The sequence below is a fragment of the Dreissena polymorpha genome, chromosome 12 (assembly GCF_020536995.1).
Source record: "Dreissena polymorpha isolate Duluth1 chromosome 12, UMN_Dpol_1.0, whole genome shotgun sequence".
In the NCBI taxonomy this organism is placed as follows: Eukaryota; Metazoa; Mollusca; class Bivalvia; order Myida; family Dreissenidae; genus Dreissena; species Dreissena polymorpha.
The window spans coordinates 15,370,695-15,392,535 of NC_068366.1; the positions used below are offsets into that span (position 1 = coordinate 15,370,695).

General features: G+C 36.2%; 1 protein-coding gene across 1 annotated transcript; it reads right to left on the minus strand.

Annotated features, from left to right (window-relative positions):
• Positions 1-29: 29 nt before the first annotated feature.
• Positions 30-17,302, minus strand: LOC127852390 (uncharacterized). Its single transcript, XM_052386348.1, has 3 exons — positions 17,287-17,302; positions 12,742-12,994; positions 30-408 (listed from the first exon to the last, which is right to left on the minus strand). Exons 1-3 carry the CDS (start codon positions 17,300-17,302, stop codon positions 30-32), a joined length of 648 nt encoding a protein of 215 aa, XP_052242308.1.
• Between the last annotated feature and the right edge of the window lie 4,539 nt (positions 17,303-21,841).

Here is a 21,841-nt window from a genome sequence, read left to right on the forward strand (position 1 = left end):
TCCGAGCCAGCCAGATCCACCAAGTTCAATTAACCAGTGGTCTTAGCCCCAGTGGTTCTATTCACTCCCACCACTGTCACACACAGCAGGGCATGGGACCGTGAGGAATGTTCGTTCATGTAGGTTGACGCAGTGGCCCGGTTCGACTGGCCTATGCGAAAACACTCATTGACATCTCCTACAGTCTGGACATGCACATAACACAGGCCAGGTATGTGGTAGCCTCCATCTGGGTTCATCTTCACCTCCATCTTGTAGCCAACCTCGTCACCCAGCAAGTCCCTGATCATCTCATTGTATATCTCCAGCACACTGACACTAATGGTGTACTCCCAGTCACGCCAGGCGCCGGTCTCCTCAAACAGTGCCTGACGATCACTATCAGCCCACACCGCCGGAAGTAGTTTCCTGTGAGATGTTCTCGTACATTCACGGATGTTTTTTTTTTTGTAGTAACTATTGACTTGGTGTGATAGTATCTTGACCTTTGACCTATTGACCCCAATTCCAATAGGGGTCATCTACTGTTTAAGGCCAATGCAAATTTGAAATCTCAAGAAAATCGGTAAATTCGTTGACTAGTTTTTGATTGGAAGCGATCTGGTCTACCAACATTCAGAATGATCTACCGACAGACAGCCAACAAAACAATATACCCCTTCTTCGAAGGGGGGCATAATAATATCATGTGTAGTGGTGAGTATTGAGTAATTAAATTTAAGAAGTAATTTGTGTCATGATGTTCAGTTCTTTTTATTTTAATTTAGTAGTATGTCATATTGCAAGTATAATGCTGTTGTTGTTTTCAGAATGTAGAAACGCATTAAAAGAAATTCTGCAAACATGTGGACCAGCTATACAACACCATAACAGAACCTCAAATTCAGCAGTCAAACTAAAATTGAACACAACCACAATATAAACCTTCTGTGTAGGCTTCACACTTCACATCACATAACATATATCATTTCAATAAAATTAAGTGAAGCTTTATTGCTCAAAATCACAATCGTCATTCTTAGAAGTTCCTTGTATTGATATTAAAGAAGACTTTCAAAAGAATCCAATCCATTTTCTCCCTTTGGAATCTTAAGGCTTGGACAATGATGTTGAAATGATAAAATCAGGGGTTGAAGAATTTTTCCAGAACCCTTTTCCATTTTAATATTTCAGACGAACTTTTACTGAAAGACACGCTTGATTGACAAACGGTTACAATATGGGAAATTTTGCGTAAGGCTTCTGATCACGAAAATCGGAATTATTCCGTTTATTAATAATTATTTTTTCTGTTTATTTTCAATTAAATATAAGAAGTATTATAATTAACCAGTGATGTATTATTGTTTTATTGATATTTACATTAAAATTCACGGAATGACCAATATATTTAACAGTTTTATTCACTTTTAATCGATTAGCTTAGAGCACTGACGACGACGAAAAGAGCCGATTTCGAGAATTATGTTTACTGTGCCCGTGACGTCATTTTTTATTGTCAAAACGAAAGTGCAGTTTCTTCGTGTAATTAACGTTTTTTTTGTTCATTCGAAAAATTGTTCGCAATTTGTATCGATGTGGAAGGAGTCCTGGAACTGAATGTATATTTCTCAACTTGAAAAACAGCACTCGCCCGGTCGGTCGAGTAATGAACAAATTTTACTCGCCCGACCGTCAACTTCACTCGCATATGCGAGCGGTCCAGTGGATTCTTCAACCCCTGGATAAAATGATGTAATCAAAGTGCATTAACTTGAAAGAAATAATTTCAGGCACATTTTATTTTTGAATATGTCTGAGCTATCATAAGAACAAATGTTTTGACCAAGTTACATGAAGATTTTAATTGAATTTTGACTTCTAGATGTTAACAAGCTTTTTCTTTAATTTGACTAAGTTTCATGTATCTGGCATGATAGTCGACTATCAGCCAGGTTTTTCAAAGACCAGGACCAATTTCAAACACTGCTCAGATATAATAAGAATACATTTCTGACCAAAGTTTCATAAAATTGGACTAAAATATGACTTCTATGTGACTTCTTCAATTTACCCCAGTGACCCTAGTTTTTTACCTCACAAAAGACCCTACTATTTTACCCCAACTATTTTGAAAACACCCAAGATATCATGGAAACAAATCTGTAAGGTTCATGAATATCGAACAATAAATGTGGCCTCTAGAGTGTTATGAAGTCGAATTTTGTTGACACATGATTGACAAAAGGCAATCAGGAAAGCTCAACTAGAGCAAATGTGCTCAAGTGAGCCAAAAACTGCATGAGCTCTTATCAGCTACCGACAGATTTTTAAGTATAAGTGCTCTTCACTGTACACAAGCATCAGTTAGTTAAACTATTGTAAGTGATCAGTTAATAATTATTTTAAGATTAATGTTCCTTTCTCCAAAGTAACACTAATATTTTGTTCATATTTACTCAAAGCAACAACATTTTTTCACTTTATTTCTAATAAAATACAAGTAAACATAAATGTTTCTTTCGTCAAAATAACATCAACATGTTTCAAGGAAATAAATTATAATACAGACTTCCTGAGCTAACAACAACCAAAAACTCGACAAAAACCTTTGTGATCCTTCCTTCGAAGTATCACAAAATTTATTTTTGGTTCTGCCAAATGTATGCAAATAATAAAAAAATGTTTGGATTCCAAATTTTTCCTCTACATTCTAAATGGGGAACCCAACGTCCGCTAGTTTTGAATTTTGCAGTACATCGGAATGTCTGGCCCCATACATCAAGACTTTGAAATATGAGTCGCGTTCAGATAAAACTGGGCATAATGCATGCGCGTTAAGTGTTGTCCCAGATTAGCCTGTGCAGTCTGCACATGCTAATAAGGGACGACACCGCTGTACGTATGACATTTTTCGTTTATATGAAGTCTCTTCTTAGCAAAAATTCAATTAAGGCAGAAAGTGTCGTCCCTGCTTAGTCTGTGCAGACTGCACAGGCTAATCTGGGACAACACTTTACCCACATGCATTATGCTCAGTTTTTCCAGAAAGCGACTCAAATACTAAACTGTCAGACTTACTACTTAACTTTTGGCTATTACAGTATATCAAAAATATATGGTATCTAAGTTAAACTGCTATTAAATGTGGGAAGCATTATATCTCAGACAGCAGGAGCTTTCTGGCTTGTTCTCTCACAGTTACAGGGCCTCGAGTGTGGAGGTCCTATTTGTATCATTTATCTAGTTTTATTGTATTGTGGAATATTCTGAGAACTTGAAAGCATTGTGTAAATCAATAGCATAAACGTCAATGACAACTTTGACAAGTTGTGTTCGTCTTATTGGATCGAAATAGGCAACACATCTCATTATGGCGTCATTGAGTAAGAATTGAAGTCAAGTACAGAGGCCACTTGTCATGATTGTCAGCCACAGACGATGATATTTTCAATCAAGAAAACGTCAGTTTACGCCAACAATATGCTCATTGAGGTATAAAAACAACATCAGTGTTCTTTCTGTAAAGTGGAGCAAAAACAATTAAGACGACTTTACTATGATTATCAAACATGTACATGAGATGCTGTGGAGGACGCCTTGTCAAAGCCGCAAGGTTCCAAGGAGAGACAATTCAATGGATTCTTTGAAAGTCTTCTTTTCTATTAACATAAAAAAACTTCTAAGATTGACGATGGGAGATTTTGAGCACCAGAGCTTCACTAAATTTCATTGAAGACATAGGTGAAAGGTGAAGCATACAGAAGGTTTATATTGTGGTTATGTTTAATTGTAGTTGGTCCTCTATAAATTTGCTCTTCAAGTATACAATCACTGTTTAGATATTTTAGAAGTGTGTGCCAGTTAAGCACTTTATGTTTTACTGTTGCTCAACTTTGATGTCAAAATAAATACATTTGACAGGACATATACAGTGTTCTGAAACACACGTGTTAAAAAGTTGATAATACTTTATTTATTATTTCCTGTGCTTTCTAGGAAAGTACCGTGAATATACAATTGAATGAATTGTTTCAAACAGTGCAAAACTAGAGCCTTGTCACAGACGTGACGTATACCCCCACATGCCCATTGACCCAGACTATTTTTCATCCTGTCTTCACAAAAAAAGAGAATCTAATTTTTGGCGATTTTTAAGAATTATTATGCCATTATCATTTATAGCCATGTTGACCTTTGAAATCTTGAGTTCTTGCACAAGACACGCCGTCCAATGACTGTGAACAAAATTAATGTACAGAGTCATTTTTAAATCTCACAATGAATGGCATAGTTATGGCCCAGACAAGATCATTTATTGCCATGTTTGACCTTTGAACTAAAAGTGTGACCTTGACCTTGGAGATATTGACATAATTCTTTTGCGCGACACACCGTCCAATGATGGTAAACAAAAGAACCAAATGATTTTAAAATCTCACAATAAACTACATAGTTATGGCCCGGACAAGCTCATTTATGGCAATTTTTTACCTTTGAACTCAAAGTTTGACCTTGACCTTCAAGATATCCACATAATTCTTTCGGGCGACACACCGTCCAATGATGGTGACAGATATGCCAAATAATTTTAAAATTTCGCAATGAACGACATAATTATGGCCCGCACAAGTTCATTTATGGCCATTTTTGATCTTTGAACTCAAAGTCTGACCTTGACCTAGGAGATATCGACGTAATTCTTTCGCGCGACACACCGTCCAATGATGGTGACCATATGTGCCAAATGATTTTCAAATCTCACTATGAACAACATAGTTATGGCCCGGACAAGCTCATTTATGGCCATATTTGACCTTTGAACTCAAAGTGTGACCTTGACTTTGGAGATATCGATGTAATTCTTTCACCTGACACACTGTCCAATGATGATGAACAAATGTGCCAATTGATTTTAAAATCTCACAATGAACATCATAGTTATGACCCGGAAAAGTCATTTATGGCCATCTTTGACCTTGACCTTGGAGATATTGACGTAATTCTTTCGCGCAACACACCGTCCAATGATGGTGAACAAATGTGCCAAATGATTTTAAAATCTTACAATGAATGACATAGTTATGGTCCGGACAAGCTTATTTATGATCGTTGAAATCAAAAGTGTGACCTTGACGTTTGAGATATTGACATAATTCTTTCGCGCGAAACACCGTCCAATTATGGTGAACTAATTTGCCAAATGATTTTAAAATCTCTCAACAAATGACAAAGTAATGGCCCAGACAAGCATTTGACCTTTGAACTGCAAGTGTGACCTTGCCCTTTGAGATATCGACATACATTTTTCACACAACACACCGTCCCATGATGATGAACAAATGTACCAAGTCATTTTAAAATCTAACGATAAATGACATAGTTATGGTCCGGACAAACTTTCAGTTTGAAAGACACTAAGTGACCCCGTGACCTAGTTTTTGACCTGGCATGACCCATATTCAAACTTGACCTAGACATCATCTAGATTCAACTTCTGACCAAGTTTGGTGAAGATCGGATGAAATTTTGGGACAGACAGACAGACAGACAGACCGACCGACAACGTGACTCCTATATAGCCCCCATTAGGCCTAAATTAAAATTGAGTTTGTTTGCCCTTTACCGACCGACCCACTTTTTACCCCCCGACCCAAAAATTTTTTATTGCGATTTCTGAAAACGTATTTTTTATATTTTCGTTTTTTTCGACGATGATAAAAGAGCCGAAAGCAATATTTATTCATGCGCGTATTTATATCCCTGTCTATTATTATTGCCCCTGACCGATCTAGGTCGCTCCGATGGTTGGAATTTCATACGCCCCAGAATAGACAGTAATGCAAGCGTCTATAACCAGCATCGCGATCGGCGCTGTTCCGTGAACATGGCCGAACGACATCATACTTAACCATTGGTTCGCGAAAGTAGTCGGACATATACGAGTTTACGTTCGTTGTACACATGTTGTTAACGTGATCCAAGATGGCGGACAATTAAAAGAAATAACGATGCTCAGCGAGAACAAATAACTATCGAATTTACGACGGACATCATATAATTAGTATCGATTAATGAAAAGAGCGTGTCATTCTACGATGGAGCATAGGTTTTAGATACAAATAAAACTCTCTTTTTTTTGCAAATGTATGAACTGAATGTCACAGAACAAGTGATGAAGTGTTTGAAAATTGGAATGCAGTCTTCTCGCAAAGAAAAAATACATCTAACAGTTACAGGATTTTTTTGTCGAAAATGCAAAATAAAAGACAAACATGATTTGATTTATATGCAAGTGGATCTGTGTTTAATCAGATTCATGTGCATATTCTGCTTTATTATGTTTGCCACACTGAACAGTTTACTGTAATGGCATGTTAGTGAAATGGATATGTAAAGGTAAACTTATTTAATTTATTAATGTCTCTTAGCTAAATACATCGACAACACTCAAGTATATATGTTTAAAGCGTTAGTATATCCACAAACTGAAACTAACACCCTTAATTTATTTCCCCAAATCAAGTTTTCATGCTTATGTAAGTTGCAATAATACAACTCCCAGCTATTTACCCTCTGAGCTGTACGTATGTACTCATAAAAGCTCAGAGCATTCAAGAAGAAATAATGCTTTATAATAATGTTCAGTTTGCCCTTTTATGAATTTACTTTTCCATGCTGAGACTATGCACTAACCGGTCAAACACTTAAAATTGAGGCCTGTAAAAACTTCAACAGGCCTGTGAATTGTTTCTCCTGGTAGGCAAGTCTGGCCTGTAAAATGTGATGGTCTTTCGCCACGTCTGAATTTTTCCATTAAAGGCTTTGGGCTGTCTTTCTACACTCCTTCAATGCTTGTTGCATGCTAATTAAGCCCAATTTAAGGGAAAGGTTTAAGTTAAAAATAAAAGCTGTCTGGCTGTTAAATAATTACAAATGCATTTGAGCAATTAAAATCATATAATGAACAAATATTTGATGTAATAACACACAAGCATGCATTTGATATTAATATATGCAAGAAACAGCAAACAAGATAATGTTAAGCTACATAGGGCTTCGTACACTGCAACAGTGCTTTAATAAAAGTGTTTTAAATATTCATAGACTATTAGTGTATTTAAACAAATATAATTTCTCAAATAAAATAAAATAATTTTCCTACCTACCTACCCACCTGTAAAATGTAGGGTCGGTAAAGGGCAAACCAACAATATTTTAATTGTGGCCTTACAAATGGTAATGGGGTTATAATCACAGTGAACATTATCAGGGGTTTTTATCTGATTTTGGGGAAAGGGCCTGGCCTTTTTTGAGGGGAAAAAAATCGCGCGAAAAGTCGAATTATGAGGGAAAAAATTCTGCGAAAAGCTGGATCTTGGGGAAAATAAGCAAAGTCTAAAATAATCAATTTAACATATTTTACTGTTTTTAAAACAAATTCAAGGCAACAGATAATTTAATTATGCAAGATTTTTCTAGTTTCTACAGTGGATCAGGATAACTTATATATTTAAAGGAAAAAAAAAAAAAAAAAAAAATTTTTTTTTTTTTTTTTTTTTTTTTTTTAGGGGAAAATGAAATCTAGGGGAAATTTTACCAGCTGAGGGGAAAAAAAAATCCGAGGGGAAAGGGCCGATTTTCGGCGGGTCCCAAAGAAGGAAAAAAAACCCTAATTATAGATGGCTAATGTATATCAACATTATTCACGCAAAAGTATTCTAAGGGAGTCTTCTACTTTATCAACACAAGGAACTTTATGAATGACAATTGGGATTTCAGGCGCAAAATACTCATTTATTTCATGAAACCCACATAGTGAAGTGTGAACAAGTGTCAATATTGTTGACAATGAATTATTACCGCCAATATTTTTGTGTTTATATGATCTTAAATTGTATTTATAGATATGTCTAGTAATAATTGAACTTATACCCCTATAATATTTATTGTCATGTCTTATTTCAACACGGGAGACCTGGACAATCTGGATAAGAAAAACCAACAGACAAAGCCAATCATATTTTCAAGAAAAGAACATGTTATTAAAAATAATTCAAGATGAAATTCTGCTGTCAGCTCGGGAGAACAAGACATCTCCATGACAACCATCCGGGAAAAGTGCAAAGGTCATTTGAAGCAGCTCACAGAAGAGAAGATAAGAAAATTGAAATAGTATGAATAACAAGACTATTGCCAAGCAATATAAGTCCCCTACCGGTGAAACTCCACCATTTTCAGCAATATTTCTAGTCTATTTGTTGCCATAGCAACCATAATCTATCAATGGGTTATCAACCATAAAGTAAAATGAAGATTTGTATGAAATGATATACACAAATTATGTAGAATTACCAGTGTATTAATAAAAGTGATCTTGAAGGGAGTTTTCACAAAAAACAGACATTGTTGAACATGATCATGCAAGGTGGCAAGTCTTCCTTTATATTAAAATGGCAATGGACAAAGGGTTGATACCTTTGAACATTTTTATTTATTTTTATATTTTAATAATTTAAGTATAGTTCACAACAACTGTAATTGAAAAGAAATTAATCGACTCAGGTGAGGAGCTGGTGGGTGAAAAATGCTAATGATTATGATGGTGGTGGAGGTGGTTGCTGGTGGTTATGGTGGTGCTGTGATGATTGTGGTGCTAGTGATGATGGTAGTGATCATGATAAGGGCATGTCGATTGTTAAGATGATTGTGATGGCAGGAATGGTGGTAGTGGTTTGGTTGATGATTACATGAGTTTTTGTGGTTGGGGTTGTGAGTGTGATGATGAATTTAAGAATGATTGCTGCATAATGATGGTGATGGTTGGGATGGTGATGTCATGCAAGAACCATTGATGTAAAGATGGTGCAGGCCTCGACACTAACGGTGGTCCAGGGACCCAAGGCCCCCAGATTTTGGCGAGGACCACCAGTTCTTTCAAGCTGGGTGGTCCTCCGGGAACCCTAAATTTATAGAACCACTTTGTCTTGATTGACCATTTGAATTTTTAAAAGTGCCTCCAATTTTTAAAGAGCGGCGTATAAAAAAAAATCGGGAAAATCTTATCCGAAAATGTACTGCGAATCGAAAGCACGCGACTGAGCATTAGCGGCCAGCGTCTGTCAGTTGTAAATATTGATTTTCGACGATGTAAGCGACCTACAGTGCAGAGAGTATATTGAAATCACTGAAGCGTGCAAGTGTTACAAACGATGTTTTTACTGCTATTGTCAAGATTTATGGGGGTTATTATCGGATTATTAATGGCTCCTTTATGATATTGATCCCAAAAAAAAGTAACACTGGGACAAACTGTCACGACGATCAGTAGTTATAATAATTATTAGGGTCGCTATTTCTTTAATCAAAACCATAGGTGATCGGGCTGGCAAAAGCATTTAATTTCTCCACAAAAACACATGCCGGTATACACTTTTCTACAGGTATTTGTGAGCATTTCTGTTTAATAGTTCCATTATTATAATGACCTTGGAAGGATATAATTTTATGAAGATACCAACAATTTCTATAAAAAAAGTATATCATTCACTTGGTGTAGTATATTTAGGATATGTTAAAATTTGGACATAGTTTGTAAAAAAAATATGCTTTATGTTATTTCAGGCAACTAGAACAGACAGTGGTAATTATCTGGGCCTTTCTGTCAGTAAATAGGCGTGAAAAACTATAATTTAATTGATCCTGGAAATCATCCACCACTAACAGAAAACGTTTTAACAACAGAAGCTGATGTGATATGTCCAAATGACCATATATAAATTTAACAAATTAAGTGAGATGATTTATCGTCAGATGTTTTATATTTCTTTTTCCCTTTCAAATGATGTAAATTGGTGTGATTCTTTGTTTAAATAATTAATTTTGAAACATTTAGGCAGCATACTATTTAATACATTAAAGTTAACATTGTTATATTATTTTGGTTATCTGTGTTGTTTATCAAGTTGAAAAAAATGGTATTTATATACAAATAAAGCTTATTAAGACTTATGAAGGTATGACTAATGAAGGTACTTATTGTTTTTTATGTAATAATATACTTTTTAAAGTGATTATATAGGCAATGACATTAATGTAGTAAGGTTTCTTTAAATGATTGTTCTTATTAATAAGGTTGGAATAATAAACAGTTTTCACAGCGCAAAAAAGTTGCAACAAGTTTTGTTGGGCCAGTGAAACCCCTGAATGCGCGTAATTACCTTTTATTTCTTAAAAGTTTATAATAAGAACTTCCGAAACACTAAGTTCTGGCGGCGAAGAGCAATGCTGAAGATGATAATGCTGAAGATGATTATGACAAGGATGACGATGCTAATGATATTGATGAAATACATGATATCAAAAGTTAGTTAACAAGACAAGGTTATGAGCTTTTAATGGGTCTCGGCAGCTTTAAATGGCAACAGAATTGAATATAGGAAATAAAAATATGTACTAGTATGCTTCTTGTACTTATTTGCCCTTACGCCGAGAGTAGCTGTGTGTTGAAACAAGAGGGAACCCTAGTTTGGGTGAGGGCCACCAAAAGTTGAAAGTAGGGTTCCCTCCGGGAAAAAAAAGTCAAAAAAGTTAGTGTCAAGGCCTGAACCATATTTGGTGGTGTTGGCGATATTGTGATTGTGATGGTGATGGTTGGGGTGTTGGTCGGTTGTGGAATGGTTGTGATTGGGTGGTTATAAATGATCCATGAATGTTAGGTTCCTTAGAACAGTTCTTTCCTGAGATCAAATTTTAAGAGAAAGAAAACCACAAGAATTTCTAGGCAAATGTCTTCCAAACAGTCCCCATTCCTTTGCACCCCAAGATTTGCTAGGCCTTTTAGAAGGCATATTAACCTTTTTCTTGAAAAAACTGGACTGAATGCATGAGCTTTAAGTGTTGTAGTGTTGTTTTGTTTTGGGGCTCAGTATTAAAACCATGTATTCGATTAGTCCCTTATTGGCCTCGCCCACCAGTCTATTATTATTTTTTGTCTTTTGGTTCTTTTTGTCTTTGGACGGGTTCCTGTGAGTAGAACTCTTTGGTCGGTTCCTTTCATTTTTCTTGTTTAGTATACTTTTTATTTAAATTTAACCACATACACTTTCCGTTTGAGTGATCTTTTTTGTTTCTTTGACATCATGTACATTTATAACAGTTCTAATAGACTCAACTTTAGGTGTTTGTAAAATCGAGATATTCTTGTTAAACAGAATACATAGCATGTTTAGCTCTGTTCATCTTAAAATCCTACTAGTGCAGTATGGTGATAATATTGCAAGTGAAATATGCTGAGGTTTGAACATTCTGTCAAACGCATCCCCCATAGAGGCAGGAATCTGGACTTTTACCATGGCTTCCAGCGATTTTCCTCCTTCTTTATAAAGTACCGGTAAACGGCACTTTCCCAATGACGAAAAAAATACAAATTTCCCAATTGCTGTCCTTAAATTCCCAATTAAAGTTAAAAAAAAAAAAAAAAAAATTTTTTTTTTTTTTTTTTTTTTTTTTAAAGCAACATTTAGTTAGTTTCCCTTTGCAGCTCTATAGCTTGAACCTAGGTTTATATAATATTGACAGCTTGAAAACACTTGTTTATCAATTTAAAGTATTTGGGAGCAAAAAATCAAATACACCAATTTCCCAATTTGAGGTTTTCACGACTCGATTTTTCCCAATTTTGAGGTTTTCACGACTCGATTTTTCCCAATTGGACCGGTACGGGTACTTTTCCCAATTGGACAAGGAAAATCGCTGGCTTCTTTAACATTGAGTACATGTTCGGCTTTAATGCGCTACTTTTATTCTGTTCTGTGGTCCATTCTTTATATAGTTAAGGGTATTTACATTCTTATAGCTCATCATCAGGTATTTGATGTAATGTGAATGGCTGGTAAGATGCAGGTGCACATTGGCTACTGTAAAGTGGTGGTTGCAGACCTGATACTCATACATCGGTTTCTCCTCCATGTGGACATTATGGTTGGAGTTTTTCATTTTTATTGTTTGATTATTGTTTAATATACTTTTTTATTCATGTTTCCCTCAGAGCGTGAGTGGAGATGCTGGGGTTGGTATTGCCATCCAGAAATATTTAGAGAAAACATTAGGATTATTGTAATTTTGTTATTAAATAGTAAAAATACAAGCATAATAGACATATTGATATTTTAAGATCCTGAAGGTTATTTCGTGCCTTGACTGATGGTGTGTTCTAGCGCATGTGTAATACGCCTGATGTCGTTTTAGGTACGTGTCGCCTCGCTGAATACTGGGGGGTAGTTGGCGGCAGGGCGAGACATTTCAACATTAAATATAAAGTTGCTTGCTTATAGTGTAGTCTTAACTGTGAGCTCTTTTCAGCCCACAAATATTTATATTACTCTGAACATCCTGATGTTTGGAAAACGGTTGCATATCACCCAACGTGGTGTTGAGTATCATTTAGATATTATTTAGTATTTATGCTGTGAACCTTATCAGTGCTGATAAACAGACCGATCATAAAATGACCGGTGACAATACAGGGTAAAGACCGAAGTATGGCGGGAACTCAGTTGAATGTCTACCTGTTATGTTACATGGAAGACTATATGTTGGTATGTAATTGTGTTAGAAAGATGAAGCTTTTATGCAAGGAAATCGAACATTTGGCAACAGACTTAACCATATGATTTTACGACTTCTTTGATTCTAAGTAACAATTATTTTGTAAAACAACGGACCAGTGTCTCCAGGTTCTCCTTGTACTGGTCCACAGACCTGGGACCATGGCGACTAATATCCCAGAGGCAGGAATTCATGAGGATGACATCAGGACACGGGTCTTTTGAACGGTCCGTCAAAATGCACTCCATGTAGGCATTGTAGCATCGCATCAGATTATAGACCTTGACCAGCTGGAAATCTGTGTGATACTGGCGCACCTCGCCATTGGTCATTTCACCATAGTGGCAAACTTCGATCAGCTTGTCACCAGAAAGGGTGAACTCCCCCTTTAATCGAAGCTGAGAGTCTGTTAGATATAGATTCTTCTGAAGAAGCAAAACAAAGTCTTTGCAGACAGCTCTCTTGATTAAATCACCAATAATCACAATGAATCGGTTGTCGAAGAGTAAAGTGATATCCTCCTGCAGAAATATATCCTACATCGTGATTCAAAGGTCATAGGTTCAAAATCGTCGTTATCTTTTTCTATGAAGTCGCGAGTGCATTTTAAATTTAACAATTTATATGGTAGACAAGGGACAAAATTGTCACAAAACCAGGTTTTCAGTTGAAAAAAGTATGATATAGGGAGACAATTAAAAATGTGTATTGTTAACCCCCTTGTGTAAAATTGACCTTGATTTCAATTAGAAAAAAAACAAGAGATGTGTTCATCAGAAACACAATGCCCCTATTGCGCCGCTTTGAAATAAATATATTTATTTTTTATTTTTTTTGACCTTTGACCTTGAAGGATAACCTTGACCTTGAACTTCCACCACTCAAAATGTGCAGCTTCATGGGAACGCCGCTTTGATTTTTTTTTTTATACCTTTGACCTTGAAGGGTGACCTTGACCTTCCACCACTAAAAATGTGCAGATTCATGAGATACACATGCATGCCAAATATCAAGTTTCTATCTTCAATAATGCAAAAGTTATGGCCAACGTTAACGTTTATAAGTGGGTCATGGTCCTCGTGAATGTCCATTTGAAGAAAAACGGCCCTTCGCAGCCCAGACGTTGGAGTGAGCTGTCGTTCTACGCAGTTGTAATCACGTACAAGAAGCGAGGAGACGCATTTATATCAGATGTGCATTCAAAGTAATTAACCAATGCAGAATAAGGCTACAGACATGACCATGCTTTAACAAAAATGCAGGGAGAAGTTTGGCTATAGCCAGGAGTGCACGATTGTGGTAGAAAAAGATGGCACAAAGGTGTATGCGGAATAAATTGATCAGGTGAATGAAGTGCTTATGATACTGATGGCTGATGAGAAATGGGGGCCATGTATTTGAAACAGTTGAAGAGAAAGCAGTTAAGAGGAAAGGGTCATGAAGTTGGTGGAAGAATTGAGAGACAATAATATTAAAGAAGAAAAAGAATCCAAGTGCAACGCAGTCTTCTTCAAAGAGTCTTCGTGAGATATCTGTCCAAGTTAGGTGGATGCATTGGAGTTGGAAAGAATCACGATACAACTTCATGAAAGGTACCCGAGATAGACCTCAATCTGGGCCCAAAGTTATGAAACTCGAGACAAGCATGAATTATGCCACTATAGAAACAGTTCTAAAGAGCTACGTCTTCCCAGGAAAAAGGAGTCCCTTGGAGACGAAAAAAAACGTGCGTTCAGCGTCGGGTCTTACCATGGAAATGAAATAGACAAAGCTTTAACATTAGGCAAATACACTTAAGCCAATGTAACCCAGTCAGAAAAATCCCAAACCACAATGGGCCCCATTATGCACAGAATATGATGGTAAGAAGACAGGAAGATCTTCAAAAAGGTAAATATAAGGACTCTCCAAAATGTATTCTAAGGCCTTTTCAAGGCTACTTAAGGCTCTCTATTCAGTCAGCATTATGTTAATTGAACCCGGGACAACCCAGTTCCAAATCAGGCAGACACTCTACTGCGTTGCTATACAAGCTAGCTCATATAGCAAGTCAGTATAAGTTCTCCTTATACCGTACCCTGCTACACCAACCCCCTCCAATTGTGAAATTCTTCACGAATTTCCTATTGCCACATCATCTGGGGGACGTGTGACACACATGGTGGGTTTTTTACAATAGGGGGCCAATATAACCCAGCCAGAAAAATCCCCGACCATACTGGGGATCGAACCCAGGACCTCCCGGTTCCAAATCAGGCAGACTCTCTACCGCATCGCTTTAAAACCTAGTTAGAAATATTACGTGAAAAAGATTCCTCAGCAAAAACCTGGCGGCACAACGAAAACTGTTGACTTTTTTAAGCAAGCGTCATTAAATAAACAAACATTGTCAAGAAGTACAAGTCTTCCCATTGAAACTCCTTCCAATGTTAATGTTAGTAATTTATCAACAAGTGACTCTTTTGCATCGTCATCGTTGATTTCCGAAAGCAAAGTGCTGACTGATATTCAACATGATGTGACTGCAGACTTTGTGTGAGCTTATTATGTGGAAAACTGTTGATCATGATGGTGTTTGTGATTTATGATGCTGAACTCATTCATATACTTTTAAATCCCAATATATTTTCCCAATTGCTTGAAAATGCCATTAAAATTCTCAATTTCAAAGCCATGGGCAATCTCCCCAAAAAGCGGAAAAAAACTGCAGTGAACATGTTATTATGTTTTCAATGTCAACCTTCACAAGTGTATTTGCAAAACATGACAGAGGAAAATTCAATTGGCACTATACATGCTAAATTCAATTAACCTTTAAGTAAATTACAAAAAATAAAGAAGAGTTTAGATGGTCAGCTTTGAGTATGCAAGAGGAGGTAAAAGGTTACACGTAAGAAAAAGATGATATTTCTTGAGCCAAATTCTCAATATTTTTGCAAATGGGGAACGACAGGACCAGCCCTGCAGTTTGGCAACAGGTCAGATTCGCCTGGTATGCATGATAGAGTTGAACAACAGGTCAAATTCAGAGAATTGCCTGGTATGCATGAGAGAGTTGAACAACAAGTCAGATTCAGAGAATTGCCTGATATGCATGAGAGAGTTGAACAACAGGTCAGATTCAGAGAATTGCCTGGTATGCATGAGAGAGTAACAACAGCTTTGATTAAATGTTCATACTTGTGTACAACTCAACAAATAGAGAAACTTGTCGGAACAGTTTCTAGTGGGCTTTGCATACATATTTATTTTTGGATTGCAGATTTTCAAACTATTCCAAGATATTATTGGGATGAATCTTCTGCCCATGTTTCATGAAGATTGGACAATAAATGTGGTCTCTAGAGTGTTAACAAGATTTTACTAAAGCCATATAAAGCCATATAACGAACAAGAAACCGTCGGTGACGGGTGATGCTCCCCAAAGGTTTTTTTGGTCACAATATTGCACTATATATTCAAATAAAAGGAAACGTCTTGAGGGGCATAACTTTGGACAAAATAATACGATGGATGGTTTAGCAACTTAAAAATTTCAAAGGGCAATAACTCGCTAAATAAATCATCTAACCAGAACCCACAAATAACATGCGCATCTCCTCAAGGTAGTTAAGCTTCCCATAAAGCTTCATTGAATTCAAGTCAGTAGTTGGGGAGAAGTAGCCCAGACAAGAATTGCACTATATGTACAGTTTATAGAAAATTTCAAAGGGCCATAACTCTGTGAAAAATCATCAGACAATAACCGGCTGATAATATGCACATCTCCTGTTGGTAGTGAAGCTTCCCATAAAGTTTCATTGAATTCCCGTTATAAGTTGCTGAGAAATAGCTCGGACAAGAATTGCATTATATGTTCAATGGAAAATTTCAAAGGATTATAACTCTGTGAAAAATAATCCGGCGAGAACCGGCTGATAATATGCACATCTCCTCTTGGTAATGAAGCTTCCCATAAAGTTTCATTGAATTCCAGTCATTAGTTGCTGAGAAATCGCCCGGACAAGAATTGCACTTTATGTACAGTTAATGGAAAATTTCAAACTAGGGCCATAACTCTGTGAAAATCATCCAAACAGAACCGGCTGTTAATATGCACATCTCCTCTTGGTAGTGAAGCTTCCCATAAAGTTTCATTGAATTCCAGTCATTAGTTGCTGAGAAATAGCCCTGACAAGAATTGCACTATATGTACAGTTAATGGAAAATTTCAAAGGGCCATAACTCTGTGAAAAATCATCCTACCAGAACCGGCTGATATTATGCACATCTCAACTTGGTAGTGAAGCTTCCCATAAAGTTTCATGGAATTCCGGTCATTAGTTGCTGAGAAATAGCCCAGACAAAAATTGTGCACAGACGGACGGACACACGGAACCACGGACGGACAGACAAGGCGGCGACTATATGCTCCCCCCAAAGGAGCATAAAAATGCCCCTCCCCTTTGCAGCCATGTTCAAGCCAACGTAACCATTTTTGAACTCATCCAAGATATCATTGAGACCAATCTTGTGACCAAATTTCATGAAGATTGAACAATAAATGTGGCCTCTAGAGGGTTAACAAGGCAATGTTGACGCCGCACAACGCACAACAAACAAAAGGCGATCACAAAAGCTCACCATGAGCACGTTGTGCTCAGGTGAGCTAAAAACAACACCTGTTTCACCCAAACACCCATCTGCAAATATTCTTACCAAGTATGAAAGTCATTATGATTGGCTTTATTACAGCTCCACTCGTGAATATATGTAAATATTGTGCGATGTACGTTTGGTACACAGCGATCACATTCAAATCCAGCTGTTTTCAGTACAGGAAAATTGCTAGGGGACCATCCTTTCAGAAAGCTCCAAAAACATCAAGAAAGCAGTGCCCATGAAGATGCAGCAAAGAAATTATTTCAAAGTAAAGATTGTTCAAACAAAACAATAGCAGAAACATTCTCAAGTCTTACAAAAAGTAAGAATAAAGATGACTCTCAGACTAACAGAGAATACATGAAAGCTCTAATTGACACAAATCTTCTTGTAGTCAACAATTGATGAGCATTAGATAGGGTCAGTGACATTAGGCCTAAATTAAAATTGAGTTTGTTTGCCCTTTACCGACCGACCCACTTTTTACCCCCCGACCCAAAAAATTTTATTGCGATTTCTGAAAATGTATTTTTTTTATTTTCGTTTGGTTCGACGATGATAAAAGAGCCGAAAGCAATATTTATTCATGCGCGTATTTATATCCCTGTCTATTATTATCGCCCCTGACCGATCTAGGTCGCTCCGGTGGTTGGAATTTCATACGCCCCAGAATAGACAGTAATGCAAGCGTCTATAACCAGCATCGTGATCGGCGGTGTTCCGTGAAAATGGCCGAACAACATCATACTTAACTATTGGTTCTCGAAAGTAGTCGGACATATACGAGTTTACGTTCGCTGTACACATGTTGTTAACGTGATCCAAGATGGCGGACAATTTAAAGAAATAACGATGCTCAGCGAGGACAAATGACTATCGAATTTACGACGGACATCATATAATTAGTATCGATTAATGAAAAGAGCGTGTCATTCTACGATGGAGCATAGGTTTTAGATACAAATAAAACTCTCTTTTTTTTGGAAATGTATGAACTGAATGTCACAGAACAAGTGATGAAGTGTTTGAAAATTGGAATGCAGTCTGAGTCTACTCGCAAAGAAAAATACATCTAACAGTTACAGGATTATCTTTCGAAAATGCAATATAAAAGACAAACATGATTTGATTTATATGCAAGTGGATCTGTGTTTAATCAGATTCATGTGCATATTCTGCTTTATTATGTTTGCCACACTAAACAGTTTACTGTAATGGCATGTTAGTGAAATGGATATGTAAAGGTAAACTTATAGGAGGTTTTGGGGATTCCGATAATGACGTCACGTTTGCGGATGCTCAAATTTTGGCCGTCAAAACTGCGGCCATTCTGCTATTGTTTGCATTGATGAAGCGCATCGTGATAATGTTACAAACGTATTCGCGACCCTTTTAAAGAACATAAAATACTCAGAAATTGAAATTCTTTCAGATTAAATTGAATCCAATGAACGAACACAAATAAAGAAGAAAACAAACAACAACTTGATTGATTTGATGTAATCAACATATAGAAACTGATTTGAACCTATTTGTCTGTAAAAACTTACCTTGTTACAGATTAACTAAATCCTCTTGATAAATGTTAATGTTTTCTATTTAATTGTTCACACCAATTTTGACACTCTTTGTTTCAGCATTTTAACCCAGTGTTTAATTGCCCCTTTGTTTATCACAAACCAATTATCTCGATCGATAGGATCGGTTACTGTCCAGACAATTACTAAGAAAACAGTGTGTCATAAACCCAGGGACCTATACTTGTATGACTCTGTATGGGGTCTCTGCATAAACCACATGTGTCTGGTCATTAAACACAATTTATGATACCTCCATGTCATCTCTCGACATATTAAGTCAAAAACTTAACATAGCTTTAATAAAATATTTGAACATATTTAAAAATAGACATTTGTCCGAAATTGATTAACAGCTAGGAACTATAACGTATATATATTAGCCAGTTTAAACATATAATAAAGTGTTTAATAACTATACATTTAAAATATTGTACACATTTACTGCTACACAATGAACGTATTTAACTGGTACCTGCAAATTTAAACTCTGCTATAATGTGTAAAGATCGTGCGTTACTGCAGTGTTCGAAACATCTTCATGAAAACAAGCAATGGCGTTTGTTCATTATAGAGATATAAAATACTTGCGCTAAATAAATTAAATGTGTAATTTAATGGTATCATAAAATGCTAGATTTGTATCGCTCATTATCACTACTGACGAGTTTTCAATATACGTGTATATGCAAAGACAGTTCAATTTGCAAAATATGCAGGTGTTTTTTCAAATTGAATGCTTAAATTTATTAATATTTTCATTCAATGTTAACGAAACGAAAATTCATTCAATGTAAAAGAAAATTAAAAATACATTTCAAGATTGAAATGTATTGAGCTATTTTAGGGCTTTGTTTTATGACTAATTCAATGAACCCCTTACACTAAATTTCAATCGCGGATGAAAAATAACACTATCGCATCCACACCACTTATTATAATATTCAAATTATTATATGTTTTATTATTTTTGAAATATCATTTATTAAATTCTTATTTAAAAAAATACGGGTATTTATAGTTTTGTTTTGTGAAATTGTAAGTATTAAGTCTTCCGACGACCTTTACTCTGATACAATATAATTGGCCGCGATCAAGAAGTTGACGGCCAATCTATTTTTAGTAACGGAGAACCCCTCTTGTGACGTCACACAAAAACCTCCTATTTAATTTATTAATGTCTCTTAGCTAAATACATCGACAACACTCAAGTATATATGTTTAAAGCGTTAGTATATCCACAAACTGAAACTAACACCCTTAATTTATTTCCCCAAATTAAGTTTTCATGCTTATGTTAGTTGCAATAATACAACTCCCAGCTATTGACCCTCTGAGCTGTACGTATGTACTCATAAAAGCTCAGAGCATTCAAGAAGAAATAATGCTTTATAATAATGTTCAGTTTGCCCTTTTATGAATTTACTTTTCCATGCTGAGACTATGCACTAACCGGTCAAACACTTAAAAATGAGGCCTGTAAAAATTTCAACTGGCCTGTGAATTGTTTCTCCTGGTAGGCAAGTCTGGCCTGTAAAATGTGACGGTCTTTCGCCATGTCTGATTTTTTCCATTAAAGGCTTTGGGCTGTCTTTCTACACTCCTTCAATGCTTGTTGCATGCTAATTAAGCCCAATTTAAGGGAAAGGTTTAAGTTAAAAATAAAAGCTGTCTGGCTGTTAAATAATTACAAATGCATTTAAGCAATTAACATCATATAATGAACAAATATTAAATGTAATAACACACAAGCATGCATTTGATATTAATATATGCAAGAAACAGCAAACAAGATAATGTTAAGCTACATAGGGCTTCGTACACTGCAACAGTGCTTTAATAAAAGTGTTTTAAATATTCATAGACTATTAGTGTATTAAAAATATAATTTCCCAAATAAAATAAAATAATTTTCCTACCTACCTACCCACCTGTAAAATTTAGGGTCGGTAAAGGGCAAACCAACAATATTTTAATTGTGGCCTTATGAACAATTGTAAAATGTAAGAGTGTAAGCCTATTACCAAATGTATGTGTGCTCATAACACAAATGAACTAAGCTATGTAACATCCTCTTCAGTTACAAGTATGTTGGAAGCTATGACCTTGGCAAGCAGTTTGAACAAAATCCCATCAGTGTCCTTGCCCATAAATGTGTCAAGAATAAAATTGAACATGCTTTGTGAATGTTGAGAGCAAATGAAATATGATGAGGATAACAGTATCACATGGATAGCGATGAGATTTTGTTCGAAATGTGTTTATGATTATTTGTTGATAATTGTTGATGAAATCAGATGTTATTCTTTGTAGATCCAGTTGTAGCTAGGGTCAATTAGTTAATTTGTTTACACAGATCAGTGATGGAAATAACTGTTTGCCTATTTGCCCGGGGAGAATAATTTTTACGCCTGGCGATAGAATTTTAAAAGCCGGTAGTCTGTCCGGGCAAATAGCTTTTTTGAAAAAGCCGTTCTGAGCTATCGAAATATTGTGCGGTATTCATCAATACATTTACCCCTCTGGCATGACATGGTCTCAGCCAATTAAATTGCGCTGTCACAACATTGAATAAACAAGCAAATTCGTAGAATTGATATCCCCCGCAATTATGCTTTGTTTGAGGATGGGTGCAAATCGGACGGATGAACATACTGACAGATGGAAGGACGGAGGACAATAACTCAAAACTAAGACAGAGGAAGGTTCTTGAGCCTTCAAAATTTATTTAGGTGAATTAATAAGTCGTGCGTTTTCCACGAAAACATTCAATGTTTATATACGCTCAATTTTCAGAGTGTTGCAGCGGACAACGCCAAAACAATATCCCTCCGCCTATGGCCTCTGGCGGGGGATATATATACCTACCAAGTTACAATTATAAATCCGCCAAAGCACTTCCAAGATATGGCTCCGGACACAAACGTGCCTATAGTAAAAAGCATTTTTTCAAGATACAAAGGGCCATAACTCTGGTTTTAACAGATGGTGTACAATGCCATTTGGCGTGAATCATCCTCTTATGCATATACAGT